This window comes from Leptidea sinapis, chromosome 33 (genome assembly GCF_905404315.1).
Source record: "Leptidea sinapis chromosome 33, ilLepSina1.1, whole genome shotgun sequence".
Classification (NCBI taxonomy): Eukaryota; Metazoa; Arthropoda; class Insecta; order Lepidoptera; family Pieridae; genus Leptidea; species Leptidea sinapis.
The window spans coordinates 4,066,287-4,093,201 of record NC_066297.1 but is presented as its reverse complement, the minus strand read 5'-3'; the positions used below and the strand labels follow the sequence as shown (position 1 = coordinate 4,093,201).

The 26,915-nt window shown below is 34.4% G+C and overlaps 2 protein-coding genes across 2 annotated transcripts in view; both read left to right on the top strand.

Moving 5' to 3' along the window:
• LOC126974617 (putative fatty acyl-CoA reductase CG5065) overlaps nucleotides 1–16,385 on the top strand; it is a 252,713-nt gene extending 236,328 nt beyond the window's left edge. Inside the window, exon 6 of the mRNA XM_050822124.1 lies at nucleotides 16,205–16,385. Coding sequence (XP_050678081.1) covers nucleotides 16,205–16,385 — 181 coding nt within the window. The remainder of the gene's footprint in view (nucleotides 1–16,204) is intronic.
• The window catches only part of LOC126974656 (putative fatty acyl-CoA reductase CG5065), a 467,988-nt gene that overhangs the window by 207,168 nt on the left and 233,905 nt on the right, over nucleotides 1–26,915 (top strand). The gene's annotated exons all lie outside the window — the stretch shown is intronic.

Genomic DNA, 26,915 nt, shown 5'->3' with positions numbered 1-26,915 from the left:
CTGTAGTAGTCAGTAGCCTGTTCTAGTATGTCTATTCTTGAATTCGTTTCTATTGATCCCCTACTTAGTTTTTGGATCCATTTTTTATGTGATATTAATTCTTTCTTTGCCCGTTTTGTACTTCTATATTTAGCCAGATTGGTTTCTATTATTCTTTTTCTATATATTTCGTAGTCTTGTTTAATTGATTTTTTTGTTTCTTTGAATATTTTACTAAGTTCATTTCTAGTTTTTCTATCTTTAGGTTTTGTTTTTATAAGTTCTGATCTTTTTTTCAATAGGCTTTTTGTTGTGTCATTTAAGATATTTTTTGACTTTTTTGTATTTAGTTTTAAATTTAATCCCTTAGTAATAACTTTTTCCAATGTATCGTAATATGTTTGTACATTATTTGTGTTTTGTTTTCCTTGCTCGAATTCTGATAAACATTTCTTTAGTTGTGTGATATATAGTTCTATTTCTTCTAGTGTGGTCGGGTGCTTTAAAGTTTGTTCTTTTCTTCTTTTGAGTTCCAATGTTTAATGTAGCGCGTAGGGGTCTATGGTCTGAAGCAAAGTTAATATTTGTAATAACTTCTATATTTGTAATAAGTTTTGGTTTGCTACATAATATAAAGTCGATTTCATTTTTTGTTAATTGGTTTGGAGATATCCACGTCCATTTTCTACTCTCTTTTTTTTTGAAGTACGTGTTCATTATTGACATTTTGAATTCATTTGCAAATGAGATAAGTTGCTCACCTCTTTCATTACGTTTACCATAACCGTATCTGCCCATAATAGGGTATTCATGTTCTTTCGGCATTCCTATCTTTGCGTTAAAATCTCCTATAATGAGTATAGTACCGTGCGATAGGTCGAGAGCCGTTCTGATGTTATCATAGAACATTTCTATTTCATTTTCCGGTGCTTTCTCAGTTGGGGCATATACTTGTATGATAGAAAGATATAGCTTTGCGAATTTTAACTGTAGGAGGGCTACTCTTTCCGAGATTCCTTTATAGTTTACTATATTGTTTTTATGAGTTTTATTTATAAGGAATCCGACTCCGTATAAGCCTTTAGTCTCTCCTATGTAACATAATATATGGTCAGTGTACTCTTCGATGTTGCAGTTGTTCCTTCTTACTTCAGAGAGTCCCATTACGTCGAAATTGATGTTTTCAAGAGCGTGTGATAACTCTAGGTACCTTTCATAAGATGATAAGGATCTTACATTGTATGTACATATCCTTATTAGATTGTTTCTTGGGTTAGTCTTACAATTTTGTATGTACGTTTTAGATGGAGGGTATTGGTCTAATTTCCCACGAAGACCACTCGGGTTGGGAAATGTTTTTCTAATGTTATGGTTACTTACTTGTTCTTTTGTGTGCGGGTTGTTTTGGTGGCCGATTGCTATTTGCTAACTACTGTGCTCTCCTGTGTTTTGTTGTTTTGATGAGGATGGATATGAATCTGATCTGCAGCGTATTAAATCGAAAGCGTTGACGAGACTTGTATTCGTTGTAGTTTTTTTGTTATATGAAGCGTATTGCTTTCGCGGATTTTGTGCTACCTCTGGTGATGTCAATTCTTTTCTTTTGCGGTTCTTCTGGTTTCTGTGTTTACCTTCCTTGATTATTAGTTTGTCATAACTTATTACCGCGAAGTTTCCTTTCTTTCTTTCTTCCATCATTTTTTCCTGTAGTTGTTTTCTTATTGCTACTACTTCCTTGGGGAAATCTTCTGTGATGTAAGCATCTTTCAATTTTCTTTGATTTTTAGTAGATCATTTCTCAACCAATAATTTGTAAAGGATATTAATATTGGTCTGGGCTTACCTTTTTCTCCTTTTCCAATTCGAAAAATGTTGTCAATATCCCTGTTGGTAACATTTATTAGCATTTCATTTTTAAATTTTTCGACTGTCCATTCTAATAATTGTTTCTGTGATTGTTCCATTTCTTTTATGCCGAAAATTATTAAGTTTTTCTTCCTTTCTTTGCGCTCGTACATTTCCAATTTGTTTTTTAGATTACTGTTATCTCTTTTTAATACTTCAATTTCGAGTACTAGAGGTTTTAATTTTTCGTCTATTTGTGATAAAATTTCTTTAGTTTGGTTGTTCATTTCTGTCTTTATTTTGTGAAAAAACAATTGTAATTGCGATTCCATGTTGATTCTTAAAGTTGTATTCGCCCGTGGACTATAGTGGAGCGTAGCGTAGAGCGTAAAAATATAATATTAATAATTATAAATTATTTTAATTATGTATAATATTAATAAAAGCAGTATGGACAAATTGTAAGTAGAGGTAATTAATGAGTATTATATAATATGTAGATGAAGTGGCAGTGAACAGGGCACATATCTTTTTTTGTTATTTGGTTGAGTGATAGGCTTCGTCATGCCCGCTTAAATGTTTGTGGCGGTGACATGGGACGGGTCGTTCCCTTTCCTAAAATATGGTCTAGGGAGGCTATGGCTGGCCCATGCGTCACGCTCTTGAACGGGCCCTTCTTGTGGTTGTAGGATGATCCTGTTACTAGAAACTCTCCTTCACATTCTTAAAATTAAAGTTATTATATATTTTACAATCGCTTCTAAAATGCTCACAAAATACTATAAAATAGTAATCAATAACTTTTGTTTTGTATTAATTTCAAATTAATAAACATTTATTTTTTTGACTTACTCGTGTAAGATCTTGACTATTTGACGTTTGAGTGTTTTTGTTGCATCACTTTACATATATTGTAATTGAAATGATTTGTAAAACGATGAACTTGTAAATGTTTTTTAAAAAGAGTGGCAATGAGTTTCTTGCCACTTCTCCTAATGAGATGAAAAAGAAAGGGATGAGCTAATGAGCTCAACCCTTTACGAAGTGGAGGTAAATTGAACTAGAAATGTAATTTTTTGACATTCCTAAGTGTCATTTCCGTGACCTACATGTACAAAGTGATTTTATTTTTTGATTTTATCCGCTAAATCAACAGGCAGACAATATCATTTCGATTCTTATACTTTAACTTTTTCTCAGTAAAATAAATTATCCTCCATGAATTGTAGTGGTTCTCGTGAAAAAGCTACCAATCTGGTAATTGTTAAAATTAAAAGTACATTCAAACAATTTTTAAACAATGTTCAATGAAACATAATATGATAACAATATTACAGTTATTTAAAAACAATTCTTTTTCAAGTTCATTTCCTTTTATACAACTGATATTTTGGTGAACCAGGTTGATAACATGTCCATTTACGTTCTGAATTAACAAACGATAATTAAATTTTTTAATATAATATCGTTGATATCAACAATATAAACCTGTTGACGAAGGTAACTTTCATATTCCTATAAGATAGCCTGTGTTAAGTTTTATTATAATAACCGATGCCCGCGACATCGTCCGCCTGCACCAAAGAGTATAATAATAATAGGGAAAAGAGAGCCCTCTCTACGCATTATGAGCTGTCTATTTGAAAACTAGCGCCATCTGAAGATTGGCCCCGAAAATAACTATATATAAGCTCGAAATTATAAAATTCATTTTTAATGTTGTGACGCAATTAACTAACTCTACTTTTTCATATTGCAATTTTTACCATGTTGAAGTTGCGCGTAGAGTTAGTTATTTAATTTTTTCACAACATAGAACATAAAAGAAAGATTTAGTAGTGTAAATATGCAAAATGGAACACAAGAGCTACATACATGCGCAAACGCTAGAAGTAGCCGCCATTTTATGACCGAGGCAGTGACACAAATAAAGAAAAGTTGAAAGGTTTCAAAGCGAGTGACAGCTGACAAAGTTTTCATTTTCGGGCAAATTAAAAGATACAGTCTTCTGAAAATGTCACTTTAAGGCGTCTGTCCCACCCCAAGCGTGCACGCAACAAGCAGTAACAATAGCATGCCCAAAGAGGATGTAAATACTACGTAATAAGAGAGGGACTGCCTGAGAAAAAAATTTAAATTTAGTTAAGTATGAAACTTGCAGTCATTTGACATAAGTTTGAAATAGTAACAATTACAGTATGGCGATTGGTAACGAAGTATAATCCGGGTAAGTTTGAAAGCGAACATTTTTCAAATAAAACATCTTTATCAACTACTATTTAATTTTATACTTTCTTATTGTAAGATAGGTATACTTTAAAGTCAGATAAATTAACATTGAATAAAATAACATAGCAGATGGTAATCACTGGTTGGCTCTGCATAGGGTTACCTAGTGAGCCATGCAGAAGAATTTAATACATTAAAAGTGCCTCTTTGTTTCTGTTTTTGAGACTGAGACTTTAAATTTATATTAGGCATGAAAAACAATGTATGAAAGTATCTTAGTCTTAATATTAGTATTAGTCTTAATTATAATTAATAATAAATAAATGAAATGAAATGAACAGTTGCTCTAAACGTTGTAGATTTCGGCTATTCCGTTTTTTACAAGATTATAGCCGACATCTGTCAATCTGATCTCTGACATCTGTCATCAATGACTGCACGTTTCATACAATCGAATGAGACTTTTTTCTTAGAGAATTTCGTTAGGCTGATATGCCTGCGCCTAGCATGATTGTGTGTACTTGTAGCGTACCTATATTATGTTTTGTCGACCTCGTGGTAATTTTTTTATGACAAAAAGGAACAAGACGAGCAGGACGTTCAGCTGATGGTAATTGATACGCCCTGCCCATTACAATGCTGTGCCGCACAGTATTCTTGAAAAATCCAAAAATTCTGAGTAGCACTACAATTGCGCTCGTCTCCTTGACAATCGAATCGAATCAGATGTTAAGTCTCGTTTGCCCAGTAATTTCACTAGCTACGGAGCCCTTCAGGCTGAAACACAATAATGTTTACACATTATTGCTTCACGGTGCCGTTGTGGTACACATAATCTAGCCGGCATTCTGTGCAAAGAAGCCTCCCACTGGTAACTAACTCTTACAAAATTTGAATTTTAACGATTCATTAGTTTTTGCGTTTTGTGTCTATACACACAACAGAGAAAAATTCTATTAATACTTTTTTGGATTTGGTATTTTGTAGAACCCATATATCTAATGTATTCTTTAAAAAATGTAAATGATATATTATTTAGAATATTTTGGTATTCTGTTAACCTTATAAACTCCTTGATAATATGTAACTATTCTATTATAATATATTCTTCAATCGTATTGTAGAATTTTGAATAAGGCGAGACTTTATAATTATTTTGAATGTTGCAAGTGTTACAGTTGTTACATTATGGAATTTTATTCAAAAAATATGCAATTAGTATTTGTTTTCTGTTATTTGTATCCCTTGTGTAACAACAGAAAACAATTCATAACATTCATAATATGCAATAAGTTTAATGTTATTTGTAACTATGTATAAAAAACATTACAAAAACGCAGTTAGTTTTATGTTATTTGTAACTATGTGTAAATAACATTCAAAACATGCAATTCGAGTTCTGTTACTAATGGCACTTATGTGTAAATAAGATTCAAGACATGCAATTAGTTTTCTGTTACTTATGCCTATGTGTAAACAACATTCATAACATACAATTAGTTTCCTGTTATTTGTACCTATATTATGTAAATAACATTCATAACATGCAATTAGTTTCTTGTTATTTGCACCTATGTGTAAATAACATTCATAACATGCAATTAGTTTCTTGTTATTTGTACCTATATTATGTAAATAACATTTATAACATGCAATTAGTTTCTTGTTATTTGTACCTATGTGTAAATAACAATCATAACATGCAATTAGTTTCCTGTTATTTGTAAATATGTGTAAAAAACATTCATAATATGCACTTAGTTTTCTGTTATTTTTACCTATGTGTAAATAACATTCATAATATGCAATTACTTTCCTGTAATTTGTACCTATGTGTAAATTACATTCATAACATGCAATTAGTTTCTTGTTATTTGAAACTTTGTGTAAATTGCATTCATAACATGCAATAAGTTTTCTGTTATTTATTGTTTATATGGAAATATAATAAATCAGCATACTCTCGTGTCAAATCAGCGTACACCAGAGGAATCAAAAGACCGTTGCAGATCTTATAAAACGTTTAATAAACAAATAATTATTATAAATTGGAAAATACATTGGTACGTGGCGGGTAAGGATTGAACCGAAGGCAGCGTGGTGAAAGCCACCGACGCGTTTTACATCAGTTGTTTTGATATTACAAACAGGAAACACAATTATATTTATAGATAAATAATATTTTGTTTTGTATTTCAAGTTGGCGGTAATGTTATTTTAGTGACGCGGTTCACACCAGAGTGACTTATAAATATGGATGCGATAAATAATTCAATGACTTATTATTGTTAATTGATATCCGCTTCTAATTTCAACACCTCCATGTCACTAACAAATATATTGATTTAGAATGAGGGTACACACATCGTGTTCTAATGTGTTTTGACTGTCAAGTGGAATTACTATTTTGAGGTTATAATTATTTAGGCGCGTTATGAAAATATGATGAGAGTGAAATTTTAAAATGCGCGCGCATCACTGTAAGACAAAAGTAACAGATTGAAGTTGGTTGTTAAAATATGTCTTTTAAACATTGACAATTAACAATTATTGACTTTTGACACATTTCTGACAAATTACATTGATTGTTTGTTTCTTTGGTTTCTTCGTTCATTTTGAGGACAGGCAAAGGGTTCAAGCCACTACAGCCGTATTCGTTAATATTCAATAATTAATTCACGATTTTTACAATATTGTTCTTTCTTTTGTTTCAATATTGAAGAGCACGACGAATAAATAATTTAAGAAATTTGTTTTGGTACGCCAAAGAAGTTTAACTACTTGCGTGCATACATACATACACTTTTTTATGAGAGAAAAGGAGGAGACGACCTAGTACGTGTACAAGTCCGACTCGCACTTGACTAGTTTCTTTTATTATACTACATCACTATATTATAAAACAAAGCCCTTCGACGCATCTGTCTGTCTGTTCGCGATAAACTCAAAAACTACTAGACTGTATTTCAAACTGTTTCCATCAATGGACAGCATGGGTCTCGAGAAAGGGTTCAGTATATAATTAGTTAAGTTTAGGCTAGTTTTTTGTGTATAACCATCTAAAATCCATCTTTCATAAAATCGGTTCAGCAATACTGCTATAGCACACCGGTACAGCCGTGGAATATTAACAAATAAACTCATAATGCCATTAAAATACAATAATACTTACAACATAATAATTATTATAAATCCTCTAAATATTTTATTTATTACGTTTATTTACAATCACTTACAATAAAACACACAAATATAAAAAGTAGAAATAAGAACTAGGAATTAAATATAGTGATTACTTACAAAATAAACACATCATGCACAGAAATAATTAATTTTATCCTCAATAAAATCATTTAAGGATTATTATGCTTTTTCAAAGGCGAACTGACTCGCACTTGGCCGCTCTTTATTAATATTACTATTTACCATTACTGCTATTTCATAAATTGAGGTTGACATGATTCGGTTGCTTGCAGTGAACAGACAGATCTGACACGTTTCCTTTGAGCTTTGAATACTTCGTAAGTCCATGGAGTCATGTGTAAGCACACATGGCACTCTCTACTGGTGTCACAAAAGGGGCTCGCTTACACGTGGCATCTCAAACGCCTGGACGGCGCCAGCCTACGGTACCATCAATCAGGCTGTACACCACCAGCAGCCATCACCATCTCGTCGCGTTCCACTGCCATCTGGGACGTCACGGCACGGCGCAGTAGGGAAGCACCCTCTACTACTTATATCTTAGTTACAATAGTGACTGGCCCCTCTAACTCGCCTTCTACCACTGATAAATAAATTCCTCGTGCTGACCTGTGGGTTTCACTACTACCACGTACCCACCACGTCACACTGGCACGTCCAGTATTACCCTAGAATAGTATCCTATATCTCAGGGTGCTGTCTACCTACATACGCATGATATGCTGCTAGAACCTCAGTCAAATCAACTACTTTCTTCAGCAAGAGCAAATGAGAATCTATTAAGTTTTGAACGACATAATCTCTGTGTGTTCTCCACGACAGATTTTGGTCAAGATGAATGCCCCAGAATTTTGTAGACTTTTGTTAATAAATCGCCTGACCTTCATAGTTTATATTGAATTCATAAAATTGTATGTTTCTGTAAGCAAATTTCATCATGCATATTTTATTTAGATTCGTTCAGCAAAAATTTAATGTAATTTTCAAATGTTAATGGATTGCAGTCAATAAATGTGGCAGTACTATCGTCTTCAACTATAGGACTATTGGATCCTTAGTTTGAGGAAGGTCGTTTATGTAAATAAGAAAAAGCAGTGGTTCTAGAGTACTGCCTTTGGGCACGTCAAATGTTGTTCTCCGGGCGTCTGATAATTATTATTTCATTTTATGTTTTAATAAGATTTATTTTGGTTATTTCTGTTAATCGTGGTCTACCAGATTTAATTTAATTAAGTATATAACGAGATTGTTCGGAAGAGTTTCTCATGTTGTTACCAGCAGCCGAATTCCACCACCGGACATCACGTCAAATTTGAAAATTCACCCGCATCATGTTAGTCTTAGATAATTTATACGTTTAGTTTAATATAAGTTTAGAGTGAGTGACAAGATACGTCTTACACTCGCGATTTGTATGATACATTGTGTTTGTGTGCGTGCATAGCTCATAATAGAGGTTAGTTCTAAACTAACTTCTAGTTTCACAGGTGTCATAGTCTATTTACGGCCGATTTCAATAACGTATCTCTAGTTACGGATATATTACTATCACCGTTTAATGACAAGATCTTATCTATCCATAGTTATATCCAATATAAAGTAACGATAAATTTGGTCCCGCGCGATCTTGCTTACTAAATAAATTTTTAACTATCATAAAAATGACATCATCTTAAAGGTTAAACTCTCAACTTTAAACAGATACCAAATTCATTAAAATCAAACCAGTATTTAAGAAACTATCCCGGATTAAGTGAAGGAATAACGAAAAAGACGTGTTTCAATTGTTTGATACGTTGCGAATTGCGACCTATTGACCCCCTTTAAAAGTACCTGTTATCGGATTTTCGTTATCAGTCAACTTTCACACGTTGAGCGGTACATATCTGCTGTTTCGCTGAAACAGTGGCTTATGTATGGGCGGCTCTTATATGATGTGGGCTGGCATTTCCTTGGACGGTAAAACCGAGCTTTTTTTCGTGCCTGACGGGGGACGAGGAGGCGGTCTAACTTCAGACCGGTACATTTCCGATATTCTGCTGGAACATTTCGTTCCCTATGCGGGATATATCGGTGATGACTTCCTTCTTATGCACTATAACGCTCGTTATCACACTACCCGTGTAACAACTGAATACCTCGAAGAAGTCGGTATCGCTACATTGGACTGGCCAGCGCTCAGCCCAGACTTGAATCCCATTAAGCACGTGTGGGATGAACTGAAGAGGAAGGTTCGTTTCAGAACTCCTGCTCCTTCATGTCTGAATGAGCTAAAATCGGCGGTGATTGAGGAGTGGGAAGGTATCCCACAAGAATCAATTCAGAAGCTGATCAGGTCTATGCAGAATCGTCTTCGAGCAGTTATTAAGGCGAGGGGAGGGAACACAATGTATCGACACTTACTTTTAAGGCTAAATAAAAATTTTATTTATTAATTTTTGTTGTTTTATTCATTCATTATTTTTCCATATTTCCTTGTTTTCCTACCTCCGTCACTTAATCCGGGATAGCTCCTTAACTAATGGCTCGATTTAAATGAATTTGGTATCAATTTAAAGTTGACAGTTCAACCTTTAAAATGATGTCATTTTTATGATAGTTAAAAATTTATTTAGTAAGCAAAATCCCACGGAACCAATTTCAAGTAAGTGATTCCAAATTTTTCTCGCGACTCTAGTTACATAATTAGTTATAGTCTAATGCTATCTGTCGATGGGTTATTGAAATGTTAGTAAGCGTAAAAGGATAGATTTGTCTACCTCTACTAAGGATAGATAGAGATGTATAAATGATCTAAGATATTAGCATCTGGCATTCTACAATTACGTCTTTTACGAGAAACATTTTGCTTTGCACAGTCACCTTGTGGAATCAAAACATATTAAAATGTTTATTAAAATATTTTTCTTTGTGAACTTTTACGATTACGTCTTATGAGGTCACGCGGTAGAACCGCATGACGATAAACGAATTATGCTGTTACGTCACTTAGTAGGCCTGTGTTTGATAAACATGTAAATTTTCCACATGTTTTGACCTAGAAGCCGGCTGATCTCCGTACAAATACAAACAAACGTTCAAGTGTGGTACACCTACCTCCTACCGGCACGGCACCGTCGTACACTATATTACACTAGTAACTATGTATGTATGGAAGTACTTTATAAATACTTTTGTAAAGGAAATAATTTTTTAATTTGCATGGCGGCCATTTTGGAATTCGCATTTTAATAATTATAATGACAATAGTTTTTACCGCTCTGTCTAAATTTCGGCTACATAGAGGTACATATTAATTATATCTTTTATATAAAATTCTCGTGTCACAATGTTAGTTACTTTACTGATTTTTACCAAATTTTATATGCATATTCAGTAGGTCTGAGAATCGGCATCTATCTATTTTTATGCCTCTAAATGTCCATCCCAAAAATTTTTTTTCAATTTTTGGTCGTAATTTTTGTTTTTATTTTTTTATGATACACCATAAATAAAAAATACATGTAACCCTAAATTTTCAACCCTCTACGATTAACCCCTATTTTTGTATCGCGATTTTTATATTATTCTGTTCCATCCACAAATCCGCTATAGGGTTGCAAGATGGCAATGGATCAATACTTACAATAATTGTATTACGATTAATTTGGTTGGTCTGAGAATCGGTTGCATCTACTTTTTATACCCCTTTATATGGCAATACAACGTTTGCTGGGCCAGCTAGTATTAATATATTATGCAAGTAGGCTTTATGTAAAATAAGTCTATTAATGAAACAATTTATAATTTTTTCGAGAGAGTAAAGACTATTTAAAAAAAAATGATTGACAGAAATATATTTGGACATGACAAGAGACTATGTTCGCCATTTAATAATACTGTTCAATAAATTAGAAACATAAGGGTTAAGAATCAATGCGGCAAAAGATGCAGAGCGAACCCGCATCTCTACGAAACAAAGAATCAAGCCGATCGGACATGATAATATTAGGAACTTTTCTATTCGAGATTTATATTAATGATCTCCCTTTTAATCGCTAAGGCTAAATCAATCGAATTGTGCAGTTTGCTGATGATACTCATGTTTAAAATATACCGTTGCTTACCAAATTTTGATGATGTTAACAATGCTTAACTAAAGTTGTACATTGTTGTGCATTCAATTCACACCGGTAGGTAGGTATACCTAATGTTAGTCAAGTGCCAATAGGTGTACAGCTTAAAACCGAGAAATTAGATATAGTTGATACCGCTGGCCCTCATATAGGTAGACTGCATACGCAGTAAAAAAGATTCGTTCCCTCCCGAACGTTGAAACTGCAAGATTGGTTTATTTTAGTTACTTTCACAGCATTAAGAAGTCATATTATGGTACCTAGGGGGAGTCCGGGAGAGTACACCCGCCTTCGACTAAAACACTCATAATTCTTTCTTTACTTACAAATCGCTATTTTCCATAAGTTTTATCTTAAGCTGCATTATTTAGCTACATTTTATCTTAATAAAGTTTGACATATCATTAATATTTTAAGAGTAATTAACGATTTATACCAAAGTGACTTTCGGCTAATATCTCCCGCCTGGGTGGGAGACTTTACCCCCCAAAGTACCCCCTTTACCCCGGTTTATAAATAGGTAAAATAATAAAACTTAAATTTAATCTACATCACCTCCTTTTCTTAATTGGAGCAATTAGGACAAATAAACTGTTCCTTATCTTTGGAAACTCCACCGCAAATTTCATAGACATATTTGCCACAAAAAGCACAAATTCTCATGTCCATAACTTTCTCTACTCCGAACACATGAATCAAATTCAATTACATCTGGCTCTTCATCCAATTTAGTATCAAAGCAATTATCATCCTTGGGTCTATCACTTGATTGCAAAAATTATCTTTTTCTTTGTTTACCTTTCTGTTTTTTTTAGTTAAGTATATTAATTTTAGTTCTAGTTTTAGTTTCCTCGAGAGGTCTACCAGGACGAAGATTTTTCTAGTTGCAGCTTTTGGAAATGGATGAATCATTTGTGGTAAAACTGCAAATATATGTCGTGACTCAGAATCTACCTTTGTCATTTGACTATTCTGGATATCCAAATCTACAGATTTTAGAAGCTACCTCTGCTGATTGTCTGAATATTACAATTGCTTGCTCCAAATCCTCCTTAGTCGAAATTGATAGTAATGGAGCATAAAAACCTTCATCTGTAAAGATGTCAGCTTAAAGCCTGCGAGATAATTGTTCTTACAAATGGCTATATTGTAGATCTTAACAGTTCGTACTGGGTTTTTAACCATCCAATTACTAATGGCTGAATTATATCTAGCCTTGCTAGGTGAATAAATGGCAACATCTACTGGCTTTAAATTAATTCTGCAGGGGGTTGGCTGCAGCAAAGTTACTCCATTTAAATTTGCGTATTTGACAACTTGAACTTCTCTGAGTTTTCGAAGAAATAAGAAACATTTTTTTCTATTAAAACTGGTTCTTAAACTTAGTTCAAAGTTTCTTGTCTAAAATCCTCTGAACCAATCATTCCATGCGCAGTTGTTGAAAGTCCAAGAACTATATTATAAAAATAAATATTATTGCGGGAGAAGGGGAGAGTTAACCGGGTCAAGTCTCCTCCCGACGGCAGGGTAATGTCTCCCATCCCATGCCAAGCTGTCCTTTAGTACATTTTTATAAAAAACTATGACACATAAGTAAAAGCTGCCTACCGTATATGTTACTAGGATAATTACACTTACGGTGTATATAAATGACATGTTGGAGTCTATTCACAGTAAGCAGCAGAAATCAAATTCAAATTCGAAAATTGAAAAAAACTACAAACCGAACACGAAATTGTTTCGTCACTACTCACTCCTAAATCAAACGTCTAAATTTAAAGATTTTAAAATTATGCCTGTTTTTCCTTGACATATATGAATAAAGTGATTTTGCTTTGATTTGATTTAAACGCCAGAGAAGTTGGTTGCAATTATTCTACGATTAGATTATGGAATGTGCCTTAATGAAACAGTGGGTTATTCGGAGATTTTAGATAAATTAATTAAAAATATATAATAATATTAATAAATTATTAAATATAAACACGTGTATCATGAGTATTAAGTAAAATATTGCAAATATTTAGAAACATATTTTTACTAATGTCGAAATTAAAGAATTATTATAATATATATATTGCTGTATTACAATGTTTCAAATTATTACAATATAATTTGGCAACCAGTTTGTTTACTATACAGCTTGTCCTTGGACATATGCCTCCTCTAGCATCCTCCCCTCCTTGTCTATCTCAAGCCATACGTAGCCACAAGGGGCCAGCTATACTACACATATCATCCTCCCATCTTTTAAACTGTCTTCCTCTTCTTATTTTTTAAGTTGTATCCTCTCTGAAACTTTCTTTGTCCCCCTTAATCTCTAACGGCCGTTCCCAATATTCAGTCTATCTCTTACTTGAGATAAAAATCGTACCTATCGTTGACTTTTCTCTCCCAATAAACTTATCGACGGTAACTCACCTTATCCGTGCACGCTGTCTGTCAATGGGATGACGTTTAGCTTACCAGCGATATAAAGTTTGTATGGAAATTGCAATTCACGCGTCCCAATATAAGGCGATAAGAATGACTTATCGGGTATATTGGGACAGCTTCAGATTATTGACAGCTAATCACTGACAATAGAAGGTAGTAATTTTTCTCTATCTGGAGATAGTATATTGGGAACGGCCGTAAGTATGTGTCCTATCCATTTTCATTTTTGACTCTTGCTAAAATTAATGGCAGTTCTAAACTAGATTTTGCTTTTTATTTCCTCTTACCATGTAATATAGCAAAATCAAAGCATAACTTAGAAGTAGCCACGATTTATGGCAGTAACTAAGTGATGCCGAAGTAAGTAATAGCTCCGGCGACGTAACCACATCATTATGACCGAAGAAAATGATGTCATAATTATTGCGGCACCAGTATCCAGTTTCTTCGAAGCTAATAGAGACGATCTTGAAACTAGAAATTCAAGTTTACAGTGCAGTCCGCCATGGCATCTGGAATCAAGTGACCCGACTGTTACATAGGCAATACACGCTTAGAAAACCAGTCTAGCCATTTGATTGTCCTCAGTGTTTGTTATGATAAATATGAGAATTTAAGAGTTACTGGACCGATAGTTCAGGTATACAGAAATAGGTATCACATGAATTAATTTGATTTAATTTCGCAGCTCGAAGACTGTTGGAACTTTTCGAAAAAAAGTTAAAAACCTTATTCATATGTCTATTTGAATTATTAAGTATCTGTTCAGTAATTGTGTGCACAAGTTTAATATTATTAGATATATGATCTAGGATTGCTATCTCTGAAATCTGGCAACAAGGAAAACCCCGGATATTGGAGCTTTAAGCTCCGGAACCCGGACCCGGACATGTCAAATGTGTCCTTCCGCTGCAACCCGCTCTCGCCTATCGCCTCCTCACGACTCAAGCACATATCACCTATAACTATGTATGTAGTAACAAACCTATTTTGGATGACTCCAAAAATTACAATAATCGTAACTAGAATAAGATTAATTAATTAGATTGTATAAAAATACGCAATTATTTTTATACATTTTTGTGGACATTATATCTATTGTTTTGGAATAGTGTTTTTGAAGGCGGTTGTTTTTTTGTTATTTTTTTTTATTTTATGATTTTTAGTGAATTTGAAGTACTAACTAACAATTTATCTAAATATGTGTAAATATACTAACTTTTTCAACGCAGTTATGAACGTAAGTACTTTGCAATTTGATTACAGACAGTGTTCCGTTACTTTGTCATGGATTCCGTGATCAGAACCAAACCAAACTATCTTTGAAGTATATCCTTTCCAATAAAAAAAGAATCATCGAAATCGGTTGGCGCGTTATTGAGTTATTCGTAAATTTATCATCCACTTTGCTATTATTTTATCATGGATTCCACTGTCAGATCTGGACCAAATTACAGCTTAAAGAAGCACCAGCTTTCAAATAAAAAAAAAATATATCAGAATCGCTTCACCCAGTCGAAAGTTTTGAGGTAACATACATAAAAAAAAATACCGATGAATTGAGAGCCTCCTTCTTTTTTGAAGTCGGTTAAAAATTGTGTTAATTGTTGTTAATCAACTTGTTATTTATTTTCATAAAATTTTAAATTAGATTTAGTCTTTTTGAGCAAAAAATCAGTTTTTTTTTAATTTGGCGAAACATTAGCAGTTCTACATTTAATATTTATTTAATTAAACCAAAATTAATTTCATTTAATTAAAATTAATATGCTTAAAATTATCAGTCACTATGAGATGTGGATTAACATCCACATCTTACTTTACTGGGTGTATATGAACGGAATTGAGAATCTAAACCATTCTCGAATCCACCTGAAGACACACAGAAAGTTTCATTAAAATCGTTCAAGGAGGAGTTCAGTTACAACAGACGCACAAAATAAAAATATATTAAGATATATGGACAGAAGAATCTAAACCAATCTCAAATTCTATGGAACATAAAAAAATCATTAAAATCGGTCCAGCCATTTAGTAGGTAGTTCAATTGTGAATCTAAACCATTCTCGAATCCAACTGAAGACACACAGATAGTTTCAATTAAATCGTTTGAGCCGTTTAGGAGGAGTTCAGTTATATCAGACGCACAAAAGAAAAATATATATAAATATATATGTACTTCACTGGAACACACAAAAAACACCAGCTGCTTAGGAGGAGTTCAGTTGCAACAGACGCACAAAAGAAATATATATATTAAGATATACTTCTTGGGTAAGTATTAAATTATTATTTATATTGTTTATTTAGGTGTTTTTTACTTATTTATTGTGTATGTAATTGTGTATGTATATTTTGACCAATTTTATTATTTTACAGATTATATTCTGCGCCAGAATGTATGAAGAGCGAAACCGGTCACTGTTGGAAGAAGACAGTTCTGACACTGATTACGAAGATGGAAATGACAACGAGGTGCAAGACGCAGTTGAGACACAAGAAAAAACTTATCACACTGAGCAAGAAGATGATGAAGAAGACGAGACCGAAGTTTCGGCTGAGGTGGAAGACCGTTAAGGTTCTAGAGATTTTTACCAAAGGAGGAGTTGATACTGTAGACAAAATGTGTGAGACTTATAACATAGCTCGAGGCACAAATAGGTGGCGGATTTCTTTTTATAGTCTGATCAACGTAACAGGTATAAATACGATATTTATGTGCAAAACAATCCTGATAACAATCCTCATACCAACTGATAGATTCACATTTTCATCGACGTATACATCCTTGCCTTAAATCATAAGACTAAGGCTCGTTGAAATTTGTTAATTAGATGGTCGTCCAGCGACATCTAATAATAATAAAATTGGTCGTTGTGGATATTGTTCAACCAAAAACACGCTGTGTCACTTGCAGAAATACTTTCGCTTGGATGTTCCAAGTGCTGTTAAGGTATGTCTTGATTGTTATGGTGAGACTGATAACTAAGTCAACCTATGATTTTTATTATTAGTAAAATGAGTGTTATTTAAAATGTAAAAGTTTATTTTTGTTTTTTAGAGTGCTGTTTTTTTAGTACTTAATCAATATATTCTTTACTTTTAAGGTAAACTTATGTAAACGGGGTTTCAAACTTGCGGTCTGTGAGACCGTACGTGGGTATAGGAAGGTTTACACAGTGTATAAGTACATATACTTTATTGAGTCTTTAAAAAAGTCTAATACTCTATGGCCTAAAAAAGCACTGTTTATTGTACCCTACTGTCGCCAAAAACAGTTTTCTTATTTCCACACACATCGAAATCTTGTTTAAGTATGGTAGGCTCATAGAAATATTAGGTAATATTTCCATGTTAAAATCATTAGAGAAAACATTTTAATGTCAACTTAGAAAAACTTTTTAATATAATCTGCCAAATGCTGGCAGGTATATTCTGTAATTTTTACATTACTTGCGTTGGCGGTATGAGTAGACTTTTGCCATTCCTTAAATTAAAAAAAAACAGTCACCAGACTTATGTATGTATACAACCCGCCCATTTCAATGTCAACTAGTGGTTGTTTTTTGTTTAAATTACCTAGTAAAACATATTGTATGCGACACGTTGTATTACTGGGCCAAAAACCGCACGTGACGTCATTTATTGCGATCCAACCCACACTACTCACGTTTTTCACCATTCTTATACTATTGTTGCATAAAATACTATTAAAAAAGTATTAAAAAAAGCGCTATATGTTTAAAATGATATTATATATGATATATAATATACACACTGCAGTTATAAGTTCCGAGTAGTAAAAATATGGTTTCCTTGTAACGATAACGTAATTAAGGCAAGGTTAGATTAGTAAGTGACAATTCTAAATACATAATTTTCGTCATTAAGACACTCACTTTAAAAAACATAATTATTAAGGCTGTTATTCCAAGAAATCGCCAAAATAGCGCATAGTTGAATCCATTTCTCGACGGTTTATATAAAGCCTTTATTCGTACCAAAATAATTTATCTATTTACAGAATATGAAATGAGAATTCATTTTTGGTCCATAAGGGACGATGCGGAGGGTTACTCTAGCCGGGAAAAAACGTCCGGAACGTAACCACATAACCCATGAAGTTTGACAACTCTCTTCATATACGTCGAAGCGTTGCAACGCGACAATGTCTTGTTGATTACTTAATGCAACATGAATAACATAACAAAATATAAAATAATACATGTTATTTAAAAAAAAAAAAAAAAAAATCTTAAAAGAATTATACACATACAATATGTTATGTTTTTAAAGTGATAACCCTCACTTCTAGGATTAATACACAAAATAAAATTTGAAAAACAAAATTTTATGAACCATGCGGGATTCGAACCCACGACCTCCGGCGTTCCGTGCCGGTGCTCTAACCAACTAACCAACTAATAGAATGAAACTAATAGAACGGTTAGCTCAGTTGGTTAGAGCACCGGCACGGAACGCCGGAGGTCGTGGGTTCGAATCCCGCATGGTTCATAAAATTTTGTTTTTCAAATTTTATTTTGTGTATACACATATAACCACAAAAATAAAATAACCAAACAAAAAACACGTGTTGCTTATATATTGTGAAATGTTTTAAATAAATTTTTATTTTTTCACTTACATAGTATTTGGTGACTTTATACATTTATCAATCACCAATTCTGTCACTGCATCACTTTCTAATACTGTATTCAATTTATATGAAATTAATTCACAAAATAACTCAACACGAACACAAGCCACGCTTAGATCATGAAACGTTAGTGTGTGTGTGTATATGTATGTATGCTGTACAGAGTAAGCATATTCATATAAATAGCTGTTTCTTTGTATATTCTTTGTATATTATTATATACTTTTATAAAATCATTGTAAATCAAAGAAAGTTGATAACTTTGTAAAGTAGCTTTTATTACTTTTATCAATAAAAAAAAAACGTAATAAAAATGCGTACCCGATTAAATATTTTCTTTAATACAATTTGTTATGTTTTTAAAGTGATAACTCTCACTTCTAGGATTAATACACAAATAAAATTTGAAAAACAAAATTTTATGAACGATGCGGGATTCGAACCCACGACACGGGGTTGAGCAGGTTATCAACTGTAAAGTAGATCCTGTAGATGAAGCCACAACCTGAGAGTTGAACAAAGCAAACAGAATTTTATAACGAGGCGGTACTCGAACGGTTAGCTCAGTTGGTTAGAGCAACGGCACGGAAAGCCGGAGGTCGTGGGTTCGAATGCCGCATCGTTCATAAAATTTGGTTTTTCAAATTTTATTTGTGTATTTTCTCTATTCCTCGAATAGAGCTTAAAATTAATACTTTTATAATAAGGAACTTCGTTCCTATCTGGTGTCCTACGGCACCACACGGTTTTTCATTACATTTCTATTTTTTATAGATAGTGCGAAAAAAAACAGTTAAATGCTTATCATTCAGTCTAGATAAAAATTGAAAGAAAATTTCTATATTGTACACCAATACAATTTAACGTAGTTTTGTTAGTTTTATAAATAATGTATTATATATTATTTATGAATAGAATTGTATTATGTTTGTAATAAATTAAAAATGCTTCTAATTCTGAATTAACAATATGGCGATCTTATATAAGAGAGGTAACCTAGCTCCGCTCGATTCCTCAAGGCCGTTGGCTTGGTCACCAGCCTTAAGAAACACACAGACGTAGGCGCTCTTTCTTTTATATGTCACCTGTAATCTTTATTGTCCGTTATTCTACACAATAGCTACCTTAATTGTTACAATGAGGATAAGATCTGAGTTACAAGTTAAGATGAGGATAAGATCTGAGTTAATTGTCGCGATGGGGATAAGATCTGAGTTAAAAGTTACGATGAGGATAAGATCTGAGTTAAGAGTTAAGATGAGTATAAGATCTGAGTTAATTGTTACGATGAGGATAATGTAAAGAATATCTACAAAGTTCATTCTGTTTATACGTATATGAAATAGCAGACCCTAACAGTATTGAATCGCATTAAAGCTGTCATGGATTTTTAAATCCCCTCGCAAGCTGTAACTCAAAACTTGAAACCAAATTCAAGGGACTCTTCAAATAATCTTATAATTTTTTTTAATGGAAAAGGAGGCCAAGCGAGCGTACGGTTCACATGGTGTTAAGTGATCACCGCCACCCACATTCTCTTCCAACACCAGAGGAATCACAGGTGAGTTGCCGGCTTTTAAGGAAGGTGCGCTCTTTTTTTGAAGGTACTCCTCCTGCAAGTAATAATCAGAAGATTTGCGATTCATTAAATTATTGATAAGCAGAGATGGAATAAAACGAGCATTTTATACAGCCATGTTTGGGATTGGAAAGTTGATTTACCGTCGTCTCTAAAGGCTAAAGAAGAGTTTGAAAAAAGGTTAAATGGAGTTAGTACTGGACATGCTGTAATGTTAAGCATATTTTAGCTTTTTTTATGAAAATACGGAACGAGACGAGGAAGGCGTTCAGCTGATGGTAATTAATACGCACTGCCCATTACAATGCAGTGTCGCTCAGGATTCTTGAAAAGCCCAAAAATTCTGAGCTCAACAACAATTGCGCTCGTCACCTTGTGATATAATATGTGAAGTTTCATTTGCCCAGTAATTTCACTAGCTACGGCGCCCTTCAGACCGAAACACAGTTTACAGGCAGTTAAAAGAAATGTTTGGCAGAAATAGGCGCCGTTGTGGTACCCATAATTTAGCCGGCATCCTGTGAAAAGCTCTGGTAAGCTCAAAAGAGCGTCTAACGGAACAAGCCAGGTTGCATCTGTACACAACATTTTTTATTTTTAACATTCTAATTGTAGTTGTAATAGGAGGGAGGTACAACCAAAATATCATGTATTGTCTGTTATAAGTTACGGCAAGGGGACAATCACTTCACTCCCACGGTGTGTTTTGTACTAAGCTCATTTAAATTATCATTTACGTTTTTTGTATTATGTAAATTTTCTGGGATATTCCTAAATCAAGACTTACTAACTCATCTTAGCCGAGTATCAGTCATAACAAATGGATATTTATTCTTGGTATTAATTTATTACATAAAGTTGTAAACTTGCAGTTTCACTTACAAGCTAGTCCCAGAAATACAATTAAAATAACAAAATTAGATTTTAAATTAAAGATAAAAAGTAATGAAAATACAAAAAAAATCAAGTTATTTAAAATCAAATAATGTCCATGGCGCCAAATAATCAAATAAAATAAGCCCAAAGTTTTAAGTCAAGAATGAAAAATAAATAAAACGTTATTAAGGCGCGGACTGACTAGGATTGTAAACGCTACAACCAACCCTACAATATTTGTGTTGATCATGTGGCTAAGCTGCAAATGGGCATTTATTTTACTGATTTTCTTTTGTTTATTCAAAATTTACATATAAAATTGAAAAATTGTTCGGTTTAAGTTTTAGAAAAGTACTAATTCTATTCAATTCTTTAAAAAAAGAATGTTGTTATCGCTGAAAATTTGGAGATTTTTGACTCCAAAATTTATATTTGGGAAGCAACTTCCAAATTTTTTATTGGATATTTCAAATTATATAAAATATTCTATTCGGTTCAACATTTTCTTTAGATCCTTCTTTGTGCACTGTATCTTTTGCGTCGGATTATTTTCATTGCGTTATGTTGTAATCGACTCCCTAAGAAACCAATTTTTGTGGATATTGAGGTATGACCGCGCCTTAACATTAATAAATAATTCAAGTACCCTTGAAATTTGTCAGCAAATAAATCAATGTCACACTGAGTAAGCAAGTCGCCGATCAGACGTAGTGCTCGAATAGTACGAGCGTTCTCCGCATGTCGTGGAGCCATCACCCCCGCCGTATCATGGGAGATACGATATGGTACCTACCAACGGACCAACTTGAGCTAGGACTTGCGAATTCTATAATTAAATGATTATGTAACACAAGTTATGTGAAATTCATTGCTTCTTCGCTTTATGAAGGATATAATATTGTAAGACAAAAGTCAATAAGTGTAAATAACGCACGCCTCCACAGGACATAAGCAATATTGACCTCCTCCTCCTCGCGTCGGTTTCCTCAATGCTGAGGGTCGTGATCATCTCGACAGAGTACTTTTTGCGTATTATTTGCCGCCATCTGCCCCTGTCGGAAGCAGAGTGTAAAGCGTCGTCGACAGTGGTTTCAAGGGCAGTGCTAATCTGATCGGTCCATCGCATGGGGCTCCTTCCTCTTGGTCTTCTTCCCTCCACCTTCCCTGTTACCATCAGTCTCGCCAGGTTGTCTTCATCCCTTCTGGCGCAACGCACTCCTCCACAGGATATAAGCAATATTAACGGAAACATATTTTTTTAAACTGTTATTAAGGCTATTACTATATTATACAATATAATATTATTTACACATATTTTATTTATCGGCGGTTGGTGAATTAGTGCGTTAGTAAAACATTGACAGTTACTCTTTACAAGGTCGCAGAATGGGACGCAAAATAGGCGCATATGACGTCGAAATGCCTAAAACCGCCCGTGTGAAGAAGAAGAAGTAGAAGTCGCAGAATGGGGTAAATTGAACCTTGTCCGAAGTAACCCCCAGAAGACTCACGTTTGCGTGTTTACCAATAAAAAACCCAATTTGTCACCGCTCTTCGATAACACCTCTCTTAAGCCTCGCCTAGTATCGGAATACTGGGTTTCGAAATCTCGAGTGATTGCCAAGTCACCTGGAGGGCAAAGCCAAATTGGCATCGAAGAACTTACTTCATACTTCAAGCCGGCCCACATTCTGGCGCTCTTCAAAGTGCAGTTCCGGCCACATATGAAGAATTGCTGTCATCTCTAGTCTGGCGCAACACAGTATCATTATGATCGCGTGAATTGTCGGGGACCCAGTGCTCTGTGAACGGCATGATCACTTGGCGTTGCGTCATTGTGTGTCTTCTACCGCATTTATCACGGGGAGTGTTCTGGAGAGCTGTTACACCTGATTTCTGCGGACGAATTCCACCTTCGCACGACACGCCACACACTAGGATATCATCGGATATATCGGATGTATGGCGATCGTCCACAGAGCCGTTCTCAAGGAACTTTCTTCCACGTATTATTGCCATTTCTAAAGCCGTTGAATGAGCTTCCTTCTGCAGTGTTTACGGTACAATACGGCATGAGTACCTTCAAAAAAAGCGCATACACCTTACTTAAAGGCCGGCAACGCTCCTGTGATTCCTTACGAAAGCGACCAATCACAGGGTTTGGCGGCTGTGTTAACATCTTGAATTCGTAGCGAGCCGCGGCAGCAACCGCCGAGTGCCAGAATCGCCTATTCGGCCCTTGTTCACTAGTTGTGTGCTAGTAGGTCCCAAAAACAAATTTAGACTGTTAATCACAACGTTCAAGCCGGGTGTAGCGTGCCGCGGTAGCATACCCAGGTAAATCATAAGACATACTTAAATAATTTTCATTTTCAAGTTTCAAGCTGAATATACGAGGAATATATTTTACCACAACATTTCTTATAGATCTGCCAAGAACTAATTCCGATTTGTTAACTGCCCACGCATAACTACCCAATTAGTTATTTTACTGCTCTATATTTATTCCATGACCCATTTCATTATTATTTATGACTCAGTTAGTCATACATCTTTGTGTCGTTTGGTGTCGAGACACTTGTCCCGTGGGGCCCAGAGGCGCGGAGAATGTTCAAAATACTATCGCGTCTCAATAAGGCTATTGGAAACCCAAGCGCTGGCAGCTATTTCGGCCAACGGATCAGCCTAGCTATCCAACGCGGAAATGCTGCCAGAATTCTTGGTACGCTTCCACGTAAAGATAGCTTGAATTATATAGTAGTATTGTTAATATAATTATAAGATTTGTTTGATCATAATATACTGTACAATATTACATTATGAGAAAAATAATTTATGTCTTATTTTTTGTTTAATAACCTACTTCAAAAAAGAGGAGGTTCTCAATTCGTTGGTATCTCAAAGTTGAGTAGCACGCGCGACGTGAGGTGGCGAGAGGCTAGAGCGGGGCCGACATCAACTCCTAAAATAAAAATAATCGTATCTAGAATTAGATATAAAAAATACCAAATTATTTTTATACTTTTTAGTACATACTACATCTATTTGTTATTTATTTTGGAATAGTGTTTTTGAAGTCAGTTATTTTTTGTTTAATTTCTTTTACTACTAGGTTTTAACTGCCAAACTGGTTAATAAACATACATTTTGTAATTTTTATCATACCAAAATTACTATTATATGAAACTGCTACTTTAAATCATAGCCAATATTAACTAGCAGTAAAAAAACGTTGATTTAGTAGGGCTCGCAAACTTTGCTGACTAGTTTTGGAGGCATTATTTTAAACAGTTAATTAACTTTTAATCTATGCATTATTCACATGGGCTTCTATAAATAGTTCATACGACGAATCGTTACTATTCATTCATATTTCACCCAAACAAATGAAACAATAGTATTTATTCAGCACTTGGGTAACTAGGGTAGTGGCTTCTTTGCAAAGGATGCCAGCTAGATTATGGGTACCACAACGGCGTCTTTTTCTGCCGCGAAGCAGTAATATGTAAACATTACTGTGTTCCAGTCTGAAGGGCGCCATAGCAAGTTAAAATTACTGGGCAAATGTGACTTAACATCTTATGTCTCAAGGTGACGAGCGCAATTTATTGTAGTGCCGCTCAGAATTTTTGGGTTTTTCAAGAATCCCCAATTGCACTGCATTGTAATTGGCAAGCGTATGAATTACCATCAGCTGAACGTCCTGATTGTCTCGTCCCTTATTTTCGTTGAAAAAACAAATACACTTGGACTTGTCAAAAATTGTAAAAAAATTATTTAAATCTAAATTAAATTACTTATAATTTATAATTGTTAATGTGACAGTAATTATATTAAAGTAATTTGTAATTATTACACACTGATGTGCTCAGGAACTAAGTAACTAACTACTCACGGCTGATCGCGGTGCCCATTCTGCTTGCAATGAGCAGCCAGGAAACCTGTAAGGATTGGTAGGAGTCACTGCTTACTCAGAAGCAGCTCAGCTTGGTGATGATGCCAGGCCCAGCAACGATAACCAGTGAACAGGAAATATAATAGGAATTCCAACAAAATAACAAAAAGGTTCTTGCAATTATTTATAATTTGAGTAAATTAAATACAATAAAACCATTATTGGCAAAAAATGGTGTATTGTGGTTTTCCTCAAATGAGTTTTGAATTCATTTTAATAGTATTTTGTCCCTGAGGTGACCTGTGGGCCTTGACCATCAAATATCAGCAGAGAGAGCTATTCCAATAAATCTGCAATGCTGCGCCCGTCAAAAACATCAAATCTTGACATATCGGTATTTCACTTACGGCCGTTCCCATTATCTAAAGTTATCTAAAGTTGTAGCCTACTTGAGATAAAAAATCTTATGTTTTCTTTTCTGTCCCAATAATCTTATTCGTACACGCTGTCTGTCAATGGAAGGACGGAAGCTTACCAGGGATAGAAGATTGTATGGCAAGTGCAATCAATCATTCAAATTCTTTATTTGTACAATCATACATTACAGTTTCACATTTTTTTTTGTTTTTTTTATATATTTATTAATAAAAAAGAAATTTTATTTTGCTGTTTCAAAGCAATAAAAACCACTGAGGTTTGTACAATTGCTAAATTAGGTCTACACCAACAGAGTTAAATTAATAAAAGAAAAAATAGTTCACAATCTTTAGAATCTTAGCTATACATTATAATTTTACAAATAAAAGTAAAAGTACTTGATACAATTAATAGTTAAGCACGATAAGTTGATCGGTGGTCAGTCAAGTCTTAAAAAGTATTTTTTTAAATTCTGTTTTAAATTTGTCTCAGTCAACGAGTCACGTGGCAGTTTATTAATCAGTCTAGGTACTATGTAAGCTGTTGTTCTTTCACCGAACGCATTGGCTGCCCGAGGCATGTGCAGCCGGCTTAGACTAACAGCGCGCGTATACATTATGTTACGCCAGGTTTAACTAGATATCTAAATCTAGTGATCTATTTGTCAAACCCACGTTTTCGGGGGATCATTAGACGGATCATTATTCTTTGCCTAGTAAAATATTAATATATTGTATAATAGTGTTTAAAAATATGCAAAATCCTTTTTGTTTATGCCTAAGTATTCAAAACTTAGTTAATGGTTTGTTCTTTGCATCGTCGGACTCAAGTTCAAGTTGAAGTTCAAGGGATAGTGAACTTTTGGGAATCTAATGAAGACAATGAAAATTGAGACTGTAAAAATTACGAGGAGCGTGTAAATTACCTACATATAAAAATATGACGATTACGAGATCATATATAGATTCCGATTGAACAAATCTACTGACAACCAATCCATGCATAAAAAGAACCTCTAAACGGTAAGATATGATATAATTTTACGAGAGTAAGACGTTTAGTAGAGACGTTCCGTTGTCATCACAGCATCGGAGGACTCAGACAGAAAGCTTATCTACAGTGAACTGGCGATAAGGATCACTTATCGGGAATATTCAGCTTCAGAAGAAAGATAGCTTATTACTGACAGATGAAGGTAGTAATCTATCTGTAACTGTAGATAGTATATTGGAGGGGAAGTTAGGGTATGGTCTTGGTGGAGATCGCTCAAAGTGAGTATAGCATTACCTACAAAATGCCAAGAAGCCATCTACCACGTTAGTAGCGAAACACTAACAAAGTAGAGCCCTAACCAGTCCGAGTAATCCACGTCCCCGATCGTCCCCCTGGAGACTTCTGCAACCGCGCCGTTGCGTAATCACCAACTTTGTGATGCAGCTGAGCAGAGGATACAGGGCAAAAGGCTAATATTCTGCACCTCAAAACAGAAACCACTCACTAGGGACGATACCCGAACAAAACCAAGCCTGCCCGTTAGCTCCGAGGTGGCATCCCCACCACTCGGTTAGGGTATAGTGGGCTAATCACTCGCTTATTCGAAATTAAAAGGATTTTCGCAACAGAAATGCAAAACCGGACCGATTTTAAGCCGACGATCTTTGGCATGAAAACAGGGACACGAAT